Raw genomic sequence first — 23471 nt, forward strand, 5'->3', positions numbered from 1 at the left:
CCAATGTGAGGGACTGCTACACTGACCACTGATATAAGGGGGCCTTCTCTCATCGGTTATCAATGTAAGGGCCGCTACACTAACCACTGATATAAGGGGGTCCTTCTCCCACCGGTCACCAATGTAAGGGACCGCTACACTGACCACTGATATAAAGGGCTCCTTCTCCCATCGGTCACCAATGTAAGGGACCATTACACTGACCACTGATATAAGGGGGTCCTTCTCCCATCGGTCACCAATGTCAGGGACCACTACACTGATATAAGGGGGTCCTTCTCCCATCGGTCACCAATGTAACGGACCACTACACAGTGAAGGGTGATGCCGCTCATACTATGCGTGACCCTCATCTACATCCTTCAGCTTCTTAGTAAATATGACAGATATATTATACATGGACACTCATTTATTGTTCATTCAATAAACTTTATTAGAACTTTACTTTGGACAAGATTGCAGTCATAGAATCAGGAGGCAGTAAAGGCAGAAATCTGACTGGTCGGGAAGATCCCCAGTCTGGAATGTGGAGGCGGAGTTATTAATAATTTCCAGTCGTTATAATAAAGTATTGTAGAAAAGATCCCGACATAGACAATGGGGGAGGGGTAATCCCGGATATGGAAGGGGGATAATCCTGGATATGTAGGGGGAGGGGGGATAATCCTGGGGGGGGGGTATAATCCTGGATATGTAGGGGGATAATCCTGGGGGGGGGTATAATCCTGGATATGGAGGGGGGGTTATAATCCCGGATATGGAGGGGGGTATGATCCCGAATATGGAAGGGTGGATAATCCCGGATATGGAGGGGGAGGGGTAATTTGGGGTATAATCCCGGATATGGAGGGGGAGGGGTATAATCCCAGATATGGGGAGGGGGGATAATCCCGGATATGGAGGGGTATAGTCCTGGATATGGAGGGGGGATAATCCCGGATATAGAGGGGGGATAATCCCTGATATGGAGGGGGTGGAGTATAATCCCGGAGATGGAGGGGGCGATAATACCGGATGTAGAGGGGAGGGGGATAATCCCGGATATGCCCCAACATTCCACCGCCGGATGAACATGGAGATGGAGGAGGAGCCGAGGTTCCCCCATCACTTCTATCGCCAATGGGAAGGAGTTAGTCCTTTATAAGCCATCAGCGTCTAATGGGAGCGATCAATGCTTCTAAGGGCAGAGGAGACATCTAAGGGCTACAAGAGTACCTGTCATGGCCCATGTTCATCCCTTGTGATACCAATAAAGTTGTTCCCCTCCCCCCCCATGGAAAGGTGACCACATACGTAGGCCCCACCCCCCTATGTGAGATTTCTCTGCACACGTCACAGCGGGAGCGATCATTCCAGCGCTGGACCTCCCGTGTCCCTCCACACTGGTGACCAGGAAAGACTTGTAAGGCGTGGCCTGTGGAGATGTTCAGGTCCCGTAGTTTGTGACGTGTGACACATTGGGGAAATGTTTGCTCGGCCGATCATCATTCCATCAGACATTTGGGGGTTAATTTGCCATTTTGTGCGTTAAGATTCAATAAAGTTTATTCCTTCCAAGAAAAACTGACATCAACCGTTGCAGCACCCACCATTTTATTCTCCAGGGCCTCTGCGTCATATATACAGTATATATAGAATGTTTGGGGGTCGAAGCAAGAAAATGTTGATTTTTACATGTGTGGGAAAAGTGTCAGCATTTTATTCTTCTCCTGCCATCCATGGCCAACCCGGTCCCACACTTCATCCACGTCTTTGGTGACCTCTGACCTCCTTCTGAACTGTTTCTTCCATGATGAAGATCAGCCATGGAGTATATCTGAGGTGTATATCAGGGTGTGCTTCTTCCCCACATGAGAGCTGGGATGTCCACCAACATTCATCTAGAAGACATTTCCAGCACTCAAGGCACTAATACACCTCCAGGGTTGTGTGTGACCCCAGGAAGACAGGACGTCAGTGAGGAACATTTCCCTCACTCAGGTCAGGAACATGACTTCTCCCCCGTGTGAGATCTCTGATGTCTGAAAAGATGGGACTTCAGTGAGGGACATTTCCCTCAGTCAGACCAGGAAAGTTCATTCTCCGCCTTGTCCAATCTCAGATGACTGTAAGCAGAGGACTTCTGCGAGTGACCATTCTTGTACTCAGGACAGGATTGAGGCAAAGTGTGCAATTTCTGATGTTTGTTAAGATAGGATTTAAATGAAAAACATTTCCCGCAGTCCACACAGGAATAGGGCTTTTCCCCTGTGTGCAATCTCTGATGTTTGTAAAGATGGGACTTCTGTGAAAAACATTTCCCGCACTCAGGACAGGAATATGGCTTTTCCCCTGTGTGAAATTTCTGATGTGTGTAAAGATTGGACATCTGTGAAAAACATTTCCCGCACTCCGTACAAGAATACGGCTTCTCCCCCGTGTGAGATCTCTGATGTGTGTAAAGACTGGACTTCACTGAAAAACATTTTCCGCACTCAGGACAGGAATATGGCTTATCCCCTGTGTGCAATTTCTGATGTTTGCAAAGATTGGACTTGTCTGAAAAACATTTCCCGCACTCAGGACAGGAATACGGCTTCTCCCCAGTGTGAGAACTTTTATGGTCATTAAGACTGGCTTTAAAACGTAATCCCTTCCCGCACTCAGCACAGGAGAAGCTCTTCCCTGTTGAAAGGGCAGCCCGGTCCCGCACACTGTGAGGTTTCTCAGGATACAAGGAATCCGATGGTCCATCTACACTGGGTGGTGCCGGATGGACATTGGAGGGAGCCGTGTTTTCTCCTGGACCATACTGTGAGATGTCCTCATCTTCTACTTTCCATTCTGGAGAAAAAGTGAGACAATTCTCGGAGGTTTTCCTCATCTCCCGGCCATGGACTAAAATACAAAGACAAAGAGGATTACTAGAGAGGAGCTGATTGGTTCCCCCAAACCAGGACTCTGCCCACATCTGGCAGCTTGGTCTCTGAGGAGCTTACAATTCTGCCCTCAAGGGAACTAGGAAATGGGTCAGTGACCAATCAGTGAGCAGTATGGGTGGAGGAATGGATTTAGTGTTCATGACTCACCTGTGCTGATCTCTGTAGGAGTGTCCTCCTCTATAAATGTCCCCGCTATTCCATCCTCCTCCATAGACTGCTGATCATCCCTCACATTTGCCTCTTCTTCTTCTTCTGATTTCACCTCAAATTCTATATATGTCCGATCTTTGCCCTAAACCAAGAAAAGGATCAAAGTAACATCTGTAAGACATTAGCTTCAATTTTTTGACTTCACATAAAACAATTCACACATCATCTCTACAAGTTTATGTTCTAGATGCTCCGTCCCACCAACCTTGTAATAGTGAAGGATGGTGTGACCTTCCTGTGTGGAATCCCAGGAATACAGAGGACGGGGACATCTCTCTGGTGGATTCCCATGACTGGATCCATCTACCTGATGATGGTGAGGGATGGTGTGACCTTCCTGTGTGGAATCCCGGGAATACAGAGGACGGGGACATCTCTCTGGTGGGTTCCTGGTATTAGGTGGCTCCATCATATCCTTGTGTCCTTCTGAAAACTCCTCCATCACCCCATCCTCATCCTCCTCCTCTTTTATCTCTTCTTTAACCTCAACTGTAGGATCTCTCAGGTTTCCGCTCTGAATATATAATAAAAAATGACATCAATGGTAACAATGCAGATAATGTACAGATCCTAATGATACTATCAGTGATTGTTCCTCATCTACCTGATGATGGTGAGGGATGGTGTGACCTTCCTGTGTGGAATCCCAGAAATACAGAGGACGAGGACATCTCTCTGGTGGGTTCCCATGACTGGATCCATCTACCTGATGATGGTGAGGGATGTTGTGACCTTCCTGTATGGAATCCCGGGAATACAGAGGATGGGGACATCTCTCTGTTGGATTCCCATGACTGGATCCATCTGTAGGAAACACACACACTGACTGAATCCATTGTTTCTATGTGTTTATCAGATGATGGGGGATCTAGGTGGAGCCTCCGTACTGCTCTCTCCTTTCCAATAAAGTCTCCTCTTACCCGGTGATGTGAGGGGAGGCTGATTGTCCATCATGATGTCCTTGTAGAGGTCCTTGTGTCCTTCTAAATACTCCCACTCCTCCATGGAGAAATAGACAGTGACACCCTGACACCTTATAGGAACCTGACACACACAATGATACAGTCACCATCCAGACACATCCCTTGTCTGTTACTGGAGAATGTCCCAAAATTCCTGGCACCGCTCACCTCTCCTGTCAGCAGATGGACCATCACGGTGGTCAGTTCCAGGATCTTCTGCTCTTTGTTCCTCTCAGGTATCGGAGAACAAGGGGGAGGCACCATGATGGGGCTCTGGGTCCTGCTCCATCCTCCTGAGATTGGCTCCCCACTAGACTTATTCACTACAACATAATCCTACAGATCAGGAGAAAGAGAAACCGATATCAATCATCGGACATCATCTACATGTCTACAAGAAGAACATGGTCTATTGGCCAGACTAGACCAGAGTGATGTCATGTGACCTCCCAGAATCCTCCTCACCTCTCCAGTCAGGTCTGTGCGATGTCATGTGACCTCCCAGAATCCTCCTCACCTCTCCAGTCAGGTCTGTGCGATGTCATGTGACCTCCCAGAATCCTCCTCACCTCTCCAGTCAGGTCTGTGTGATGTCATGTGACCTCCCAGAATCCTCCTCACCTCTTTGGTCAGGTCTGTGTTTTATTAGTAGAGATGAGAGTGATGTCATGTGACCTCCCAGAATCCTCCTCACCTCTCCGGTCAGCAGGTAGATGATCTCTAGGGTGAGATTTAGTATCCTCTCAGTCATGTGACTCCAGTCCTCCTCCATCCGCATTGGTGCCATTATGTTGTCTATAGACACGCCTACACAGGTAAGGACGATAAGTGATAATGAAAAATATATATGTAGCGATACCCCCGAAGGGGCTGCTTACGTTTGTTCATTCTGCCTCTCAACCCCAAGAACTGTCTCAGCCCCAACTGACACACCTGACAATAGTGTAAGTACAAGGACCAATGAAAAGCACCCATGTTATAATAAACACAGATCAGCATTACTGTAAGACCTCTATGGGAAGTAATAAACAATAACAACAGGTATACGTTCAGTGAATCAAGAGAAAGCAAATTCTGAGACTGGAAGCAATATAACTCACTTTTACACTCAGGCTGCTTTCAGGGGATTCCAACCGTGAATAACCCCAAGAGCAGAGGAAACACTTACATGGCGCCCTCAAAGTGGGTCTAAACCCCTTTACAAAAATTCAGCTCTATGATGTCCAAGCAGGAGGAGAGCAGAAGAGTGACTCTCTGTTGTGTCAGACTTCTCCCTCCTAACCCCCGACACCACAAGCCCAATAGGCAAACACTGTACCCAACTGATGCTTAATAGCTACTTTCCAAGCTATTCCCTCACACAGCATGCAATATAGAGGCCTGAATACGCATGCGCGTGCCCATATGGTACCAGTAACTTCAGTCTCTTGGTAACAGGATGAATGTTGGGGTCTTCAGTGAGCCACTTTCGTTGGTGCACTTACACTCCTATGGTAATTGTAATCTCGTGGCAGTATTTGTATAGCAAAGCAAACACCGTGTCTGTTTAGCAGGGCCATCTACACAACCCAGTGCCTGGTGAGTATGGGCAAAGTGTAATGTCTCTGTCTGTGTGCAGTGTTCCTGTCATCTGCCAGTGGGCAAAATCCCTCTCACCAGATCCTGTGATTAAGGCCCAAACGATCATCCTGGAAATGACCAACTCCTCTGGTCACCTCACAATGAGCACTTCTGTACTGTAGATCCACATCTCTCAGTTTGGATGTTCCCTGACTGATGCAGATCACCAAGCATGCTGTGAACTGACCCCAAGCACTTCTCTGGTTAGGTCCAGACTCTCTCCTGCCACTTGCAGACTCCCTCCCTCAGGAAAAACAAGATGGAGTCCTTCACTCTGCTCTCCCTAAGCATGATGGCTTTTGTAGTTCTATCTCCATTTCAGCCTATCAGGCTGTTTCTGTTCAAGACTGCATCTTCCACAATGCTTTGCAGCTGCACCTCCTGCCTGAGAAAGTCCCTGTCATTGGCTCCTTTAATGGCTCTTCTGATTGTCTCTCTCTCTATTACAGTCTGAGAGGAGAAGGGAGGGGCTGAAATCCCTCACTGTGGAAGTGTCAGGGTTCAGAGGAGATGCCAGTCAGCAGGTTACAGCATTCACAGACAGGACCAATCTCCCCTGCTACATATATAGAAACAGAGAATGTTCCGGCCCAGAAGTGGGGAAATGTTCTACCCCTGAAGGGGTTAATCTGGGTTCCCACACTATATATGTGTGTATCATCATCTGCTGGAGATAAAAGACGTCACAGTGACTATGGAGGAAGAGGACGGACGTGACGGTGGAGGAAGAGGACGGACGTGCCGGTGGAGGAAGACGACGGACGTGCCGGTGGAGGAAGACGACGGACGTGACGGTGGAGGAAGACGACGGACGTGCCGGTGGAGGAAGACGACGGACGTGACGGTGGAGGAAGAGGACGGACGTGACGGTGGAGGAAGAGGACGGACGTGACGGTGGAGGAAGAGGACGGACGTGAGTGTGAAGGAAGAGGACGGACGTGACGGTGGGGGAAGAGGACGGACAGACGTGACAGTAGAGGAAGAGGATGGACATGACGGTTGAGGCTGGATGTGACGGTGGAGGAAGAGGATGGACGTGACGGGGGTTACTGGGTGTAAATATAAAATTAGATCTTATTACCTCCTCAGCTGCCACTTCCAGCAATGTTTCCTCTCTACTTCCTCCCAACTCACCTCTCACCCATAACTTCGTATTTATACCGGACATCACTTCTTGTCTACCATAGAGACTTCCTGTCTGTCGCTGACATCACTTCCTGTCAACCATAGATACTTCCTGTCTGTTGCTGACATCACTTCCTTTCAACCATAGATACTTCCTGTCTGTTGCTGACATCACTTCCTTTCTACCATAGATCCTTTCTGCCTGGGTAGAAGTGATGACTTTCCTGCTCTGGGATCCAGCAGGACGCTGGGCACAGGGTGTGGGAGAGGCTGGGCTCTGGGTCCACCCCCTGCGCTTTCAAAAAAGTGATGCTAGGTAGGGGGAAATGATTGACTGGCATCTGGTGGAGGTTGAACTGAGAGGCACATGGAAGAATTGGTGGGTGTGGAGGCGCCACAGTGCTGAAGGCAGTAGCTTGATGAAAAGGTGACTTTTGGGCCAGTTGGGTTGTGGGCTTGCAACCAGGGTATTCCTAGAATGGCTGGAAACATGGGGGATCAGTTGACATTGAAACGGATGAACTCCTGGTGGCCAGAGTCAGTTGTTGCTAGGACAAGAATGTTTTCCTGGGTAACAGGTCCTGAGCTCGGAGTAGTGCCATCCGCTAGTAATACATCGAGTCTTTGCTTCTTTGGATGCAGAGGAATACGTAAGTCCTTGGCAAGGTTGATGTCCAAGAAACAGCTACAGGCTCCTGAGTCAATGATTGCCCGCAACTTGACGTCCCTTCAAGCCACCTGCAATGATATGAGGAGAATGACATGGGTGGTTAAAGTTCCGGATAACTGGAGATACGAAGGATGGGGCTGGCTGGACTTACTTGGTCGCACTGGACAGTTGCGCAAGAAATGGCCCCACAGTAAAGGCATAGATTGCCTTGCCATCTGCGTAGCCTTCCTTCTGGAGTTAAAGCAGGTCGGAGAAGGCAAATTTGCATTGGTTCTACTTCAGAAGTGTTGATGGGCTGAGGAGCAGGGGCAGGAGCTGTTGGTCCTGGAATCCTCGGCAGAACCCACGTGGATCAAAAGGTCTGAGTACGTTCAGAACGTCTTTCCCGTAGACGCCGATGCAACTGGGTAGAGAGCAGAATAAGGTTCTCCAAGGAGGAGGGAGCTTCCACCCTAGCTAACTGATCCTTAAGGGACTCGGACAGGCCTAGACGGAACTGGTATTTTAACACTGCATCGTTCCACCCGGTATCAGCTGACCATTTGCTGAATTCCACAATTTAGTCCTCCAAAGGCCTCCGACCTTGTAGTAGAGCATGGAGGGTGCACTCAGCAGTGGAGGTCCTCTGGGGATCATCATAAAGGGCAGCCATGGCTTAAAAAAATGTGATCACTGAGTTGAGTGCTGGGTTATTTTGTTCTAGTAGGCTGTGTGCCCATGATTGAGGTTCATCAGACAAAAGGGAGATGATGAACCCAACCTTGACCGCCTCAAGTGAAAAGGTCCTTAGTTGCAAAGCAAAGTACAGCTCACAAGCATTTTTAAAGGCTCTGAATTTACGTTGGTCCCCGAGGAATCGTTCAGGAGTGGGGACCCTGGGCTCTGGAGGCAGTAGCACCACAGCAGGTGTAGCAGCAGGAGGTGAACTGGCAGGTGTAACTATAGGGGTAGAACCTACAGAGGTATTCTGGTCTGCAGAAGTCACAGAAGTAGTGAGGGATGAAGACGTCCTTCCAGCTGGAAGTATCCTTCCTGCAGCTCCTTGACCATTTGGGTAAGTGCCGTTATCTGTTGCGGAAGCGCCTCTCTCGGCCTCGGTCATAATGGCTGGATGATACTATCACATACCTGGTGATGGAGGCCAATGGAGAGAGGACTTCCCTTGTGGCTACGTTCCAGACTCCCCTGGATATGGGACAGCAGGAGTCGGGCCCAAAGTGGCACAGGTCGCCTGTAGGAGTGCTCATTGGTGGTCCACCCAGGATCACAGCTGATGCACTGAGATGGGATCTGCAGACAGGTGGTGCCCATGAAAGGTATGCAAGCCTTCCGGGAAACAGAGGACCACAGAGTAGTCGGTTCAAAGCCAAGGTCAAGTGCCAGGTGGAGATCGGAGCAGACGTAGTCAGTAGATTAGCCGGGGTCATACACAGAGGAGAGAATATCAGGTCAGGAGTCAGGCAGAGAAGGTCCAAGAGCAAGTCGGGTCAGTAACAGGAAATCACTAAAGCAAAGGAACACGGACAATGGTACTGGGGAGCCAGAGATCAACCAGCAACTTGAGGGAGTGATGAGCCTCCTTATAAAGGCCGCCTAGCGCCAAACTGAGTGTCAGAGGAAAAGACGAGGAAGCCCGGGCAAATGTGCCAATGCGCAATATGGCCACGCCAATTCACGCAAAGAAGTGCACATGTGCATAGGCGGGCGACACGTAGTAAAACATTCCTGTACACGAAAACACACCAGCACACGCAGTGTGCATTAATTGCTGACACTCAGTCGCCTTTATAAGGACTGCAGCTCTGCTCAGTGATTGCTGGATTATCATCAGCCCCTCCCGTTTCTGTGTTCCTGAGTCTACTGCTGATTACCCATTACCGACCCGGCTTGATCCTGACCTTGTTCCTGTCTGCTGCTCTGTGTATGACCCCGGCTTGATCCTGACCTTGTTCCTGTCTGCTGCTCTGTGTATGACCCCGGCTCGATCCTGACCTTGTTCCTGTCTGCTGCTCTGTGTATGACCCCGGCTCGATCCTGACCTTGTTCCTGTCTGCTGCTCTGTGTATGACCCCGGCTCGATCCTGACCTTGTTCCTGTCTGCTGCTCTGTGTATGACCCCGGCTCGATCCTGACCTTGTTCCTGTCTGCTGCTCTGTGTATGACCCCTGCTCGATCCTGACCTTGCTCCTGTCTGTTGCTCTGTGTATGACCCCGGCTCGAACCTGACCTTGTTCCTGTCTACTGCTCTGTGGATGACCCCAGCTCGATCCTGACCTTGCTCCTGTCTGCTGCTATGTGTATGACCCCGGCTCGATCCTGACCTTGCTCCTGTCTGCTATTACTCTGTGTATGACCCCGGCTTGATCCTGACCTTGTTCCTGTCTGCTGCTCTGTGTATGACCCCGGCTTGATCCTGACCTTGTTCCTGTCTGCTGCTCTGTGTATGACCCCTGCTTGATCCTGACCTTGTTCCTGTCTGCTACTCTGTGTATGACCCCGGCTTGATCCTGACCTTACTCCCGTCTGATGATCTGTGTATAACCCTGGCTTGATCCTGACCTTGTCCCCGTCTGCTGCTCTGTGTATGACCCCGACTTGATCCTGACCTTGTCCGTGTATGACCCCAGCTTGATCCTGACCTTACTCCCGTCTGATGCTCTGTGTATGACCCCGGCTTGATCCTGACCTTGTCCCTGTCTGCTGGTCTGTGTATGACCCCGGCTTGATCCTGACCTTGCTCCTGTCTGCTGCTCTGTGTATGACCCCGGCTTTATCCTGAACTTGCTCCGGTCTGCTGCTCTGTGTATGACCCCGGCTTGATCCTGACCTTGTTCCTGTCTGCTGCTCTGTGTATGACCCCGGCTTGATCCTGACCTTACTCCCGTCTGATGCTCTGTGTATGACCCCGGCTTGATCCTGACCTTGTCCCTGTCTGCTGCTCTGTGTATGACCCCGGCTTGATCCTGACCTTGTTCCTGTCTGCTGCTCTGTGTATGACCCCGGCTTGATCCTGACCTTGCTCCTGTCTGCTGCTCTGTGTATGACCCCGGCTTGATCCTGACCTTACTCCTGTCTGCTGCTCTGTGTATGACCCCGGCTTGATCCTGACCTTGTTCCTGTCTGCTGCTCTGTGTACGACCCTGGCTTGATCCTGACCTTGCTCCGGTCTGCTGCTCTGTGTATGACCCCGGCTTGATCCTGACCTTGTTCCTGTCTGCTGCTCTGTGTATGACCCCAGCTTGATCCTGACCTTACTCCCGTCTGATGCTCTGTGTATGACCCCGGCTTGATCCTGACCTTGTCCCTGTCTGCTGCTCTGTGTATGACCCCGGCTTGATCCTGACCTTGTTCCTGTCTGCTGCTCTGTGTATGACCCCGGCTTGATCCTGACATTGCTCCTGTCTGCTGCTCTGTGTATGACCCCAGCTTGATCTTGACCTTGTTGCTGTCTGCTGCTCTGTGTATGACCCCAGCTTGATCCTGACGTTGCTCCTGTCTGCTGCTCTGTGTATGACCCCGGCTTGATCCTGACGTTGCTCCTGTCTGCTGTTCCATATTGATCCTGGCTCTGGTTAATGACTACACTACCCATCCTCCGGAATCCACGTGTTCTCTGGAGACACTCCTCCTGCAACTGGAGCACCCACGGGTTCCATCTCATCAGGCATTTCCAAGCAGCAACACCACTGGCAACCCATGCTTCTGTGGGCACTGCACCTCCTGTTACCACCTCCAGCTGCACTTAGCCGTAAGGGGAGCCCTCTCTCTATTGCAGCCTCCGGTCAGATATGTGACAGTATAATCCAGCTATAATGTCAGAGGCTGAGAGGTGTCTCCCCGATAGAGGCTCTGTGCCAGCAGGTTGCCATCCCTCAACAAGCGGTCAACAACCTACAAGAGGGCTATTTCCAATTAGAAGGTCACCTGCAGAATCTTGCCACTCCTTGAGCTCCTGCTGACCAAAACCCACCCAGGGCACCCTCTGCATCCTCCGCTTCTGTTCAAGAAGGCCCTGCAGTCACTCCCACAGTAATGCTACCTCCACCAGAGCCAAGAGTACCAGTCCCGGAACGTTTTTCTGGAGATCGTCGAAAGTTCAGGGTGTTTAAAAACGCATGTCTGTTATATTTGGCACTTCAACCCAGAACTTTATCTTTAGAGTCTGTGAAGGTGGGGTTCATCATATCGCTACTTACTGATGAACCTCAGTCCTGGGCACATCACCTCTTGGAGCAAAAGAGCCCAGTTCTGAACTCTGTTACCACCTTTTTTGACGCCATGTCCCAACTATACGACGATCCCCAACATATGGCCACAGCAGAAGCTGCCCTTCACTCCCTCCAACAAGGTCGCCGACCCGTGAAAGATTATACGGTTGAATTCCGTAAATGGTCAGCAGACACAGGCTGGAATGAAGCCGCCCTCAGATACCAGTATCGGCTTGGTCTCTCTAAAGGACTCAAAGACGAATTAGCCAGAGTCGAGGCTCCTACCTCCCTTGAAGGCTGCATCCACTTGACCATCCAGCTAGACCGTTGCCTGAGGGAACGCCGATCGGAAAGATCTAATTCCTACCATCCATCCTGGATGCTACCCAAGGTGCCTTCCTTCTCTGCTCCTCTGCCCACTGTACCACCTGCTCTTGTTGCTGAAACTGAACCTATGCAGATTTGCCTAGTTCGCTCCTCCTTGTCCTGAGATGAAAATACACGTTGGAGACAGTCCAACCTATGCCTCTACTGTGGAGCGTCCGGACATTTCTTACAAAATTGTCCTGTGAGAACTAGTAAGTCTATCCCTCCACAGGCTATGTACTCTCAGATTTCCGGATCATTACCAGCTCACCTTGTTTTACCTATATTGTTGCAGGAAGGGAAGTCAAGCTCCAAGCAATCATTGACTCCGGGGCGTGCTGCTGTTTTTTGGACGTCACCCTAGCAAAGAAGTTGCAGGTCCCACTGAGAGACAAAAAACAAAAACTTGCAGTCCATTTAGTCGATGGGACATTTGCTCGATCTGGTCTTGTAACACAGGAAGCCATTCCTATTTTGACATCCACAGACTCAGGCCATCAAGAATTTCTCTGCTTTGACATCTTGTGCTCCCCCATGTTCCCGATTATCCTGGGAATACCGTGGCTTCAGGCCCATAACCCTCATCTGGACTTGCCTACAGGAAAGATTTCCTTCTCCTCTATCTACTGTCTACAACATTGCTTTCCCCCTGAACTCGCAGACTCTTCCAGTTGCCTGACCATTCAAACGGTGCCCGACACCAGTCAAATTGTGCCCCCAACCTACCATGAATACATAGATGTTTTTGATAAATGGAAGGCCGACACGCTACCACCTCACCAGCCATATGACTGCCCTATCAAACTCCTTCCCGGGGCAGAGATTCCCTTTGGGAGAATTTTTCCATTATCCAAAGTTGAGCTGGAGGCTCTAAGAGTGTACATTGACGAGAGTCTTAAGAAGGGGTTCATTCGCCCCTCTTCTTCCCCTGCTGGTGCTGGAATTTTCTTTGTGGAGAAAAAGGATCACTCACTCAGGCCTGTGTGGATTACCGGGGACTCAAAGTAACCATCAAAAATCGTTATCCGCTCCCTCTGGTCCCGGAGCTCTTCCAAAGATTCCGTGATGCCCGAATATTTACAAAACTAGATCTCCACGGTGCCTATAACCTAGTCAGAATCCGCAAAGGAGAAGAATGGAAGACAGCTTTTAGAACCCGCTTTGGGCACTTTGAGTACCTGGTTATGCCCTTCGGGTTGTATAACGCTCCTGCAACCTTTCAACACCTCGTGAACGTAATTTTTCTGGAATTCTTGGATCACTTCTTGATAGTCTTCCTTGATGATATCCTTATCTTTTCTGCCACCCTGGAACTCCATCAAGTGCATTTCAGAAAAGTACTAGCTAACCTAAGACAGCATGGATTATATGCAAAGGCGGAGAAATGCGAATTTGAAAAACTATCAATCCAATTCCTGGGCATGATCATTTCTACTGATGGCATTTCTATGGACCCCCAAAAGGTAGCTGCCATCACCAACTGGCCGGCCTCCACTGATAAGAAAAGGTATCCAAAGATTTGTGGGCTTTTTTACAGGAGATTTATCAAGAACTTTTCCTCTATCATTGCTCCCATTACCCAATTAACTCGGATACATACCCAATTCCAGTGGTCTCCGGAAGCCCAAGGGGCCTTTGACAAGCTGAAGAATCTATTTACCTCTGCTCTGGTGCTACAGCACCCCAACCTGACTCTGCCCTTTGTTCTTGAGGTCAATGACTCGGAGATTGCCACAAGAGCAATCCTTTCACAATATCAGGGGCCCAAGGCTCTCTTGCACCCAGTGGCCTTTTTCTCCCAAAAGATGAGTCAACCAGAGAAAAATTATGACGTGAGGGACCGCAAATTACTGGCCACTAAATCTGCATTGGAAGAGTGGCGCTACCTCTTGGAAGGTGCTGCTCACCCTATCATGGTTTTTACTGATCATAAGAACTTGGAATATCTTCGAACCGCAAGACTGTTAAGACCAAGACAAGCTCGATGGGCCTTATTCTTTTCAAGGTTTCAATTTTCATTTAACATACCGTCCAGGGTCTAAAGACGGGAAAGCAGATGCCATGTCCCATCTGTTCCCAGACACTCCTCAAACAGCTGCTCCCAGTACTATTTTATCTCCACATAATTTTTACTCATTCAGCCTGATCTAAAAGCAGCAATTAAACAAGCTTCACTTTCTTATGCTGGATCTGAGAGGTTATCCTTAAGGAAGCATGAGGATTTCTTCTGGCATGAGGACAAGATCTTCGTTCCCCAAGAAGTCAGGCCACAAATATTTAAGATATGCCACGACCACTTGCTTGCAGGTCACTTCAGGGTACAGAAAACAACTGAACTTGTCCAAAGATCCTTTTGGTGGCCCAACCTGAGGCAGGACTGTAAAGAGTATGTCAACTCCTGCGCAACATGTCTACGCAATAAGGGCAGCTATACCAGAGCCTGGGGCTTGCTGAGACCCCTTCCAGTTCCTGAACAGCCTTGGAAGATGATTTCTATGGCCTTCATTGTGTATTTATCTCCCTCTGAGGGATTCACCACCATCCTGGTGGTAGTGGATAGACTGTCCAAAATGGCTCACTTCCTGCCCATGGTTGGTACTCCTTCCCCTACTGAAACTGCTCAAACATTTATTAAGGAGATAGTAAGACTACAAGGAATACCCAACAATATAGTTTCTGACGGGGGTACAATTTACGTCCAAATTTTGGAGATCTTTTTGCAAAACCCTGAATATTGAAGTATGTCTCTCTTCTGCTTATCATCCACAGAGTAATGGGCAAACGGAGAGGACTAACCAAACTTTGGAGCAATACCTAAGATGCTTCTCCACTTTCTCTCAGGATAACTGGGCATTTCTTCTTCCCTGTGCAGAATTCACCTACAACAACTCTGTCCATGCTTCCACCAACCAGTCTCCTTTCTGGGCAAATTACGGTTTTCATCCTTCCTTTGTTCCGGATGCCATTCCAGAAGCATCAGTACCTGCAGTCCAGGATAGGTTAACGTTCATACAATCCAATTACCAGATACTCCAGTGGACCATGCAAAAAGCTCAGGAGGATTACAAGAAACAGTTTGATAAAAGGAGGAGAGGTAACCCTGGGTGGAAGGTGGGAGACAAAGTGTGGCTTGCTACAACCAATCTCAAACTTGCTTGCCCTTCATGAAAACTAGGTCCCAGGTTCATTGGACCCTTTAAAATCAAAATGGAGATTAACCCTATGGCCTTGGAACTGGACCTACCCGACTCTTATAAGATTCATCCAGTCCTCCATGTTTCTCTACTCAAACCAGCCATAATGTGCCCTATCCCTGGAAGAGAGGAGCCACCCCCACCACCAGTCACGGTAGGAGAAGACATCGAGTTTGAAGTTGAAACTATCTTGGATGGTCGGAAAAGGGGGAGACAGATTCAATATCTGGTTAAATGGAAAGGGTATCCACCGGAGGGTAGTTCCTGGGAACCAGCAAGAAATGTGCATGCTCCTAAGCTGCTTCAAGAATTTTTTAACAGATTCCCTGAAAAACGAGCCCGCCTGAGCATCTGGAGGCTGCTCCTTGGGGGAGGGCACTGCCAGAGGAAAAGACATGGAAGCCCAGGCAAATGCGCCAATGCGCAATATGGCCACGCCAATTCACGCAAAGAAGTGCGCATGTGCATAGGAGGGTGACACGTAGTAAAACATTCCTATGCACTAAAGCACACCAGCACACACAGCAGGGTGCACTCATTGCTGACACTCAGTGGCCTTTATAAGGACTGCAAGTCTGCTCAGTGATTGCAGGATTATAGTCAGCTCCTCCCGTTCCTGTGTTCCTGAGTTTCCTGCTGATTTCCTGTCACCGACCCAGCTTGATCCTGACCTTCGGGATGAAAATAGATATCTAATAATGGATGAAGCACTCAGCCGTGAGGGTATTAAATTAATAAACTAAATATATGCACAAATATGCGCAAAAAAACTATATTAGTAAACATAAAGTGACTAGTGCTCCAATTAAATATGCAGAAAAAACAATATTAAAAATCAATACATAATTATAAGGTGAAAGTGACTAGTGCTTCAATTCAATCAATATGTGCAAACAAAGAAAACGACCAGTCTGCCACCCAGTGGCTAAAACCGGTACTAAATGTAAACACACTAAAACAGCGTTTTTCAACCACTGTGCCGCGGCACACTAGTGTGCCGTGAGATATTGTCTGGTGTGCCGTGGGAAAAATTCCAATTTCATCTGTAACATGTGGCTTCGGCTCACAAATAGACCAATCATTAGAATCTAATGATTCAGTGGTCGGCAAGCCGCGGCTCGCGAGCCACATGCGGCTCTTTACCCAGTCTAATGCGGCTCTTCTGTGTGCCGGGCGCCTGCTCCCCTCCCTCCTCTCGGTCGGCCGCTCCCCTGCCTCCTCTCGGTTGGCAGCCCCAAAAGTCCGCGCGGACCTTTTAATCCGGCTTGCGGATGTGGCTGTCAGGATGTGTGTAGGCGGGGCAGCGTGCCGAACGTGAGGGGAGGGGAGCTAGGCTCCTCTCACAGTCCGCCCTGAAGACCCGAACGGCGCGGGAAGACAGCGAGAGGAACGCAAAAGGTAAGTGAATTGACACGGGGGACTTGGCTTACTAGAAGGGGGGGGGGGGAATAGTACTGTGGGGGATGAAATACTATATGAGGGATGAATTACTTTATGAGGGATGAAATACTATATGGGGGGATGAAATACTATATGGGGGATGAATTACTATATCAGGGATGAATTACTATATGAGGGATGAAATACTATATGGGGGGATGAAATACTATATGGGGGGATGAAATACTATATGGGGGGATGAATTACTATATGAGGGATGAAATACTATATGGGGGGATGAAATACTATATGAGGGATGAAATACTATATGGGGGATGAATTACTATATGAGGGATGAATTACTGTATGAGGGATGAAATACTATATGGGGGGATGAAATACTATATGAGGGATGAAATACTATATGAGGGGATGAAATACTATATGGGGGGATGAAATACTATATGGGGGATGAAATACTATATGAGGGATGAAATACTATATGAGGGATGAAATACTATATGAGGGATGAATTACTATATGAGGGATGAAATACTATATGGGGGGATGAAATACTATATGGGGGGATGAAATACTATATGAGGGATGAATTACTATATGAGGGATGAAATACTATATGGGGGGATGAAATACTATATGGGGGGATGAAATACTATATGAGGGATGAATTACTATATGGGGGGATGAAATACTATATGAGGGATGAATTACTATATGAGGGATGAAATACTATATGAGGGATGAAATACTATATGGGGGGATGAAATACTATATGAGGGATGAAATACTATATGGGGGGATGAAATACTATATGAGGGATGAAATACTATATGAGGGATGAATTACTATATGGGGGATGAAATACTATATGAGGGATGAAATACTATATGGGGGATGAAATACTATATGGGGGATGAAATACTATACGGGGGATGAAATACTATACGGGGGATGAAATACTATACGAGGGATGAAATACTATACGGGGGATGAATTGCTATGGGGGATGAATTACTATATGGGGGATGAATTACTATGGGGGATGAATTACTATATGGAGGATGAATTACTATATGGGGGATGAATTACTATATGGGGGATGAATTACTATGGGGGATGAATTACTATGGGGGATGAATTACTATGGGGGATGAATTACTATATGGGGGATGAATTACTATATGGGGGATTAATTACTATGGGGGATGAATTACTATATGGGGGATTAATTACTATGGGGGATGAATTACTATGGGGGATGAATTACTATATGGGGGATTAATTACTATGGGGGATGAATTACTATGGGGGATGAATTACTATATGGAGGATGAATTACTATGGGGGATGAATTACTATATGGGGGATTAATTACTATGGGGGATGAATTACTATATGGGGGATTAATTACTATGCTTACTATGGGGGAATATTACTATACTTACTATGGATGACACATACACATCATTCATCTACTCTTGGTCCGGCCCCCGGGTCCAATTATAAAATACTTTATTATTTCATAATAAAGTAATTATAAAATAATTTCTTTGTGTTTGATTCCTATTCAAGAGAATTACTTTATATATAGTCAATATAGGCACAGAGGTAAATTTTTTTAACATTTTCTAATGGTGGTGTGCCTCGTGATTTTTTTCATGAAAAAAGTGTGCCTTTGCACAAAAAAGGTTGAAAAACACTGCACTAAAATATGTGAAAAGTGACAAGTGCCCAGAAACTAATTAAATATATATACAAATTCACACATGATCACATATATTGCATGTATAAAACTGTGAATACATAAGTGTAAAAATAGGACAAAAACCAGATCCAAAATAAAAGTGCAACAATCGTGCTATCACTCTTGTAATGTGAACTAGATATATGCTTTTCCACTTCAAAAACTTGTGCTCAAACAGAAAGAAGAGGGGGTGACACTCTCCTGCATGTATCCTCCTGTGGCTAGAGTGCCTCCTCACCTCCTTTATTCGACCCCTAAGGGTCACAAATCATATAATCAGGTATTCCACCCCGGAGTGACTTCCAATAATATAGATGACTTCACAATAACTCATCTATCCCTCCGATATCCACTCCAAATGTATTGGACATAGAAAGACAGCAGTATGGTATCAGGGTCATGGAGGAGTAAACAAACAGAAATACTTCCATAGTGTAGTACATCCAATATATTTAATCACAAAATGCCAGATAATTCACTCACATGGTCCAAGTATACAGCCCACGGTTTCCCATATGTTATGGGTGTACTAGGGGACTCAAGATGGCGAAAAACCGGAAGTCCGTCACCGGAACTGCGTCACCGAGCTCCACCCGGAAATGACGTCACTGCGCTCTACGTGTTACGCCCCGAACACGTGGCTTCTTCAGGATAGCGCATTGGCGGGCAGGACTTCCTATTTATACTACCTATGTAATTGCACAGGAGGAGTGTCCAACTCCTCCATTTTCTCGGAGCCCTATCCCAGTCTATGCAAACGCTTAATAGATAATGTATACAGCGGCAATACATATGGAATGAATCCTATTTTAAATAAAATAGGACTATATATCCCATATTTATTTATACACTAAAAAACTTTTATTAATTACTAAGTCACATAAATAAAAATATATAGTATAAAAATGTAAAAACCCACCTATGAGCATATATCTCCTAAAAAACAAAAACAAAAAACTACCCAGACGATCCATCCATCCTGCATGGATCCAGCTATCCCTGCTCACACCCGGGCAATAGGGGATCATGGGGCCCCTGTGTCCTTGCCCAAACTCAAAAAAGCCTATGAAAAAGGTACCAGGGGCATCTCATGGGGCCTCCTACTGACCCTGGGCCCTCGGGCAGTGCCCGAGTTTCCCAATGGTCAGTCCGCACCTGACCCTGACTATTCTCTGACTACTCCTTCGGTACCTCGCTGTCCGCATGTTGCTGACCTGGCCTGCCTGACTACGCCTTACGCTACCGAGACGATCCATCCATCCTGCACGGATCCAGCCATCCCTGCTCACACCTTCTGCCTCTTCACATCAGGCTTCCCAGCTACATATACCTCTGGCGGATCCCTCTACCATGAGCAGGTGTACTCAGGGGCCGTGACCTGGTTCCTGTCTGCTCCAAGTCCATCCCCACCATCAGGGGCCCTGGTGAATAAGCAGACTGGGATTTAGACTCCGCGCCCTGGGGAATCCTGTCCTGAGGACTGCTAGGGGTATCACCAGACGGTCGTTAACAGAACCATATGGCCGGCCTGACCCTTCCACCTCTCCAGCCCTGACTGCGCCTGTGTTCCTGCACATACTAAGATTAGTGGAAGGTTGGTTTATTTACTGAGCATTGTATATTTGGGTAGCTAATAATAAATTGTATTATTATATCATTCCTGAAGCCTGTTACTTCTCTGTGTCAGTCCACACATTTATGGTCATACCCGGATCCCTGACAACTAGATGATACGAGTACCTATACAATATGAGATATTAAAGAAAGATCCTACGAGGAAATATAAGAAAGAACTTGAACAGGTGATCAAATTAGAAGAGAGTAAAAAGATATTAAATAGTAAGGAAAATAAATACTTGGTACCGGAAATGTACCGTATACCTGTTATTTACACTATTCCTAAGATGCATAAAGATTCCGTGAACCCTCCTGGAAGGCCGATTGTGAATGGGATCCAATCATTAATGGCCAGGTTAGGCCAATAAGTAGACATTTTCCTACAACCATTAGTTCGGAATACAGTGTGGTATTTGAGAGACACTAAACATCTTATTCAGATGTTAGTAGAAATGGAAGGGAGTGATAATCATAATACCTTTCTGGCTAGTGCAGATGTATCATCTTTGTATACGATTATCAATCATGATGATGCACTAGAAGTGACTAATTGGGGTTTAAGGGAGCTGAGTGATCTTAAATGGTCTCAAAGAAAGTTTATATTAAAATGCCTCGATTTTAGTTTGACACATAACTACTTCTGGCACAATAATACTTTTTATAGGCAAATTAAGGGTGTGGCCATGGGAGCTCGTTTTGCTCCCAGTGTTGCCAATCTTTTTAAGGCTCACTGAGAGCAAGAAACAGTGTATAAAGATAGACCAGTTGAACTGGTAGTGTATAAAAGATTTATTGATGAAGTGTTCATCATATGGAAAGGGGATGAAAGCAAACTAATTGAGTTCCAGAGTAAATTGAATGTGAATAATAAAAATAATAAGCTTATATGGAATCATAGTCCACAATCTATTCAATTTCTAGATTTGTGTATTGAGGTTAATAAAACTAAGATTGTTACTAAAACACATTTTAAAGATGTGGACAGGAACGGTTATATCCCGACTGATAGCTGCCATTTTCCCCCGTGGCTGTATAACATCCCCAAGGGCCAGTATATTAGGATTAGAAGAAATTGTACTTCGTTAATGATTATGAGACCCAGGCCATAATGCTAGAAGAGAGATTTTTATCTAAAGGCTATTCAGCCACAGATTTGAAGAAAAATAGAACAGAAGTAGCCAATTTAAAGAGAAACACTCCTTACAAATAGAGGTAATAATAAAAGCAAGGATGGGGTTGATCAGTTAGCTGTGATTTTAGATTTTAATGTGCAATACAAAAAAATACAAAATATATATAAAAAACATTGGCCAATTTTAAAAGTGGATCCTATTTTAGGTAGTATAATACCTGATCAACCAAAATTTATATACAGAAGAGCTCCAACCCTAAGAAATAAAGTTATAAAAAATGTGTTGGATCCACCAAATGGGAATAAAATAGGTACTTTTTTAGATTTAAAAGGCTTTTACCCGTGCAGGAGGTGTGCTGTGTGTAAAGCCATGAAGGGACAAAATTTTAAGGAACATTCTTTCGTATCTACAAGTAATGGGAAATCATTTGCAATTCCAGATTTTATTACCTGTAAAACAGAGGCAGTGCTCTATGTTTTAGAATGCAGTTGTGGTTTACAATACGTGGGGCATACCAAAAGACCGTTGTGGGTTAGATTACGTGAACACGTCAAGAATATCAGAAAAGGTAATCCGAAACATAATGTATCAAGGCATTTTGCCAGTTACCACAACAAAGATCCATCTTGTTTGAAGTTCTGGGGAATAGAACGATACAAAAAGCATTGGAGGGGGAGCCATAAGATCAGAACTATTAGCCAGGCAGAATCTAGGTGGATTTTTTGGATGCAGACGCTGACCCCTAGAGGACTAAATGTAGAATTTGACCTCAAATGCTTTATGAATGATTTTTAATTCCACTTGGTTTTGATAATTTTATGTATATATATATTTGTATATTTTTATATATATTATTTATATATATATACTATATGTATGTATATTTTAGATTATCTAGTACTTAATATGTTCTTTTATGTGAAAATGTGTTATGGGTGAACGCAGGGAGTCTATATAATAAATGTTGTTCAAAATAAAAATAATTTTAAAAATATCTTTCTAGGTAAGTTTCTTTATATATAGATCCATTATGAATCTTTGAGGTTCGTCTTTTGGGTAGTTTTTTGTTTTTGTTTCTTAGGAGATATATGCTCATGTGACTTAGTAATTAATAAAAGTTTTTTAGTGTATAAATACATATGGGTTAAATTAATTATGATTTTGTTGTTTTGTTTTTTGCATCAATATATAGTCCTAGTTTATTTAAAATAGGATTCATTCCATATGTATGGCCGCTGTATACATTATCTATTAAGCGTTTGCATAGACTGGGATAGGGCTCCGAGAAAATGGAGGAGTTGGACACTCCTCCTGTGCAATTACATAGGTAGTATAAATAGGAAGTCCTGCCCGCCAATGCGCTATCCTGAAGAAGCCACGTGTTCGGGGCATAATGCGTAGAGCGCAGTGACGTCATTTCCAGGTGGATCTCGGTGACGCAGTTCCGGTGATGGACTTCCGGTTTTTCGCCATCTTGAGTCCCCTAGTACACCCATATCATATGGGAAACTGTGGGCTGTATACTTGGACCATGTGAGTGAATTATCTGGCATTTTGTGATTAAATATATTGGATGTACTACACTATGGAAGTATTTCTGTTTGTTTACTCCTCCATGACCCTGATACCATACTGCTGTCTTTCTATGCCCAATACATTTGGAGTGGATATCGGAGGGATAGATGAGTTATTGTGAAGTCATCTATATTATTGGAAGTCACTCCGGGGTGGAATACCTGATTATATGGTTTGTGACCCTTAGGGGTCGAATAAAGGAGGTGAGGAGGCACTCTAGCCACAGGAGGATACATGCAGGAGAGTGTCACCCCCTCTTCTTTCTGTTTGAGCACAAGTTTTTGAAGTGGAAAAGCATATATCTAGTTCACATTACAAGAGTGATAGCACGATTGTTGCACTTTTATTTTGGATCTGGTTTTTGTCCTATTTTTACACTTATGTATTCACAGTTTTATACATGCAATATATGTGATCATGTGTCAATTTGTATATATATTTAATTAGTTTCTGGGCACTTGTCACTTTTCACATATTTTAGTGTGTTTACATTTAGTACCGGTTTTAGCCACTGGGTGGCAGACTGGTCGTTTTCTTTGTTTGCACATATTGATTGAATTGAAGCACTAGTCACTTTCACCTTATAATTATGTATTGATTTTTAATATTGTTTTTTCTGCATATTTAATTGGAGCACTAGTCACTTTATGTTTACTAATATAGGTTTTTTTGTGCATATTTTTGCATATATTTAGTTTATTAATTTATTACCCTCACGGCTGAGC

At 45.9% G+C, this 23471-nt stretch overlaps 1 protein-coding gene across 3 annotated transcripts; it reads right to left on the reverse strand.

Annotated features, from left to right (window-relative positions):
• Nucleotides 1-408: 408 nt before the first annotated feature.
• LOC149455996 (uncharacterized) lies at nucleotides 409-19004 on the reverse strand. 3 transcript variants are annotated; one of them, XM_089685586.1, is made up of 8 exons: nucleotides 18905-19004; nucleotides 4788-4900; nucleotides 4262-4429; nucleotides 4052-4175; nucleotides 3736-3935; nucleotides 3337-3645; nucleotides 3069-3213; nucleotides 409-2877 (listed from the first exon to the last, which is right to left on the reverse strand). In XM_089685586.1, the coding sequence occupies exons 2-8, from the start codon at nucleotides 4878-4880 to the stop codon at nucleotides 2057-2059; spliced, it is 1860 nt and encodes a 619-aa protein (XP_089541712.1). In that variant the 5' UTR covers nucleotides 4881-4900; nucleotides 18905-19004; the 3' UTR covers nucleotides 409-2056. The 3 variants fall into 3 exon arrangements, with proteins under 3 accessions (XP_089541712.1, XP_089541711.1, XP_089541713.1); XM_089685585.1 differs by lacking the exon at nucleotides 18905-19004 and adding an exon at nucleotides 6795-7263; XM_089685587.1 differs by lacking the exons at nucleotides 4788-4900; nucleotides 18905-19004 and adding an exon at nucleotides 4559-4691.
• Nucleotides 19005-23471: the final 4467 nt, after the last annotated feature.

Source organism: Staurois parvus, unplaced genomic scaffold, assembly GCF_062004578.1.
Source record: "Staurois parvus isolate SC_StPar_1 unplaced genomic scaffold, SC_StPar_1.0 ptg000380l, whole genome shotgun sequence".
NCBI classification, from domain to species: Eukaryota; Metazoa; Chordata; class Amphibia; order Anura; family Ranidae; genus Staurois; species Staurois parvus.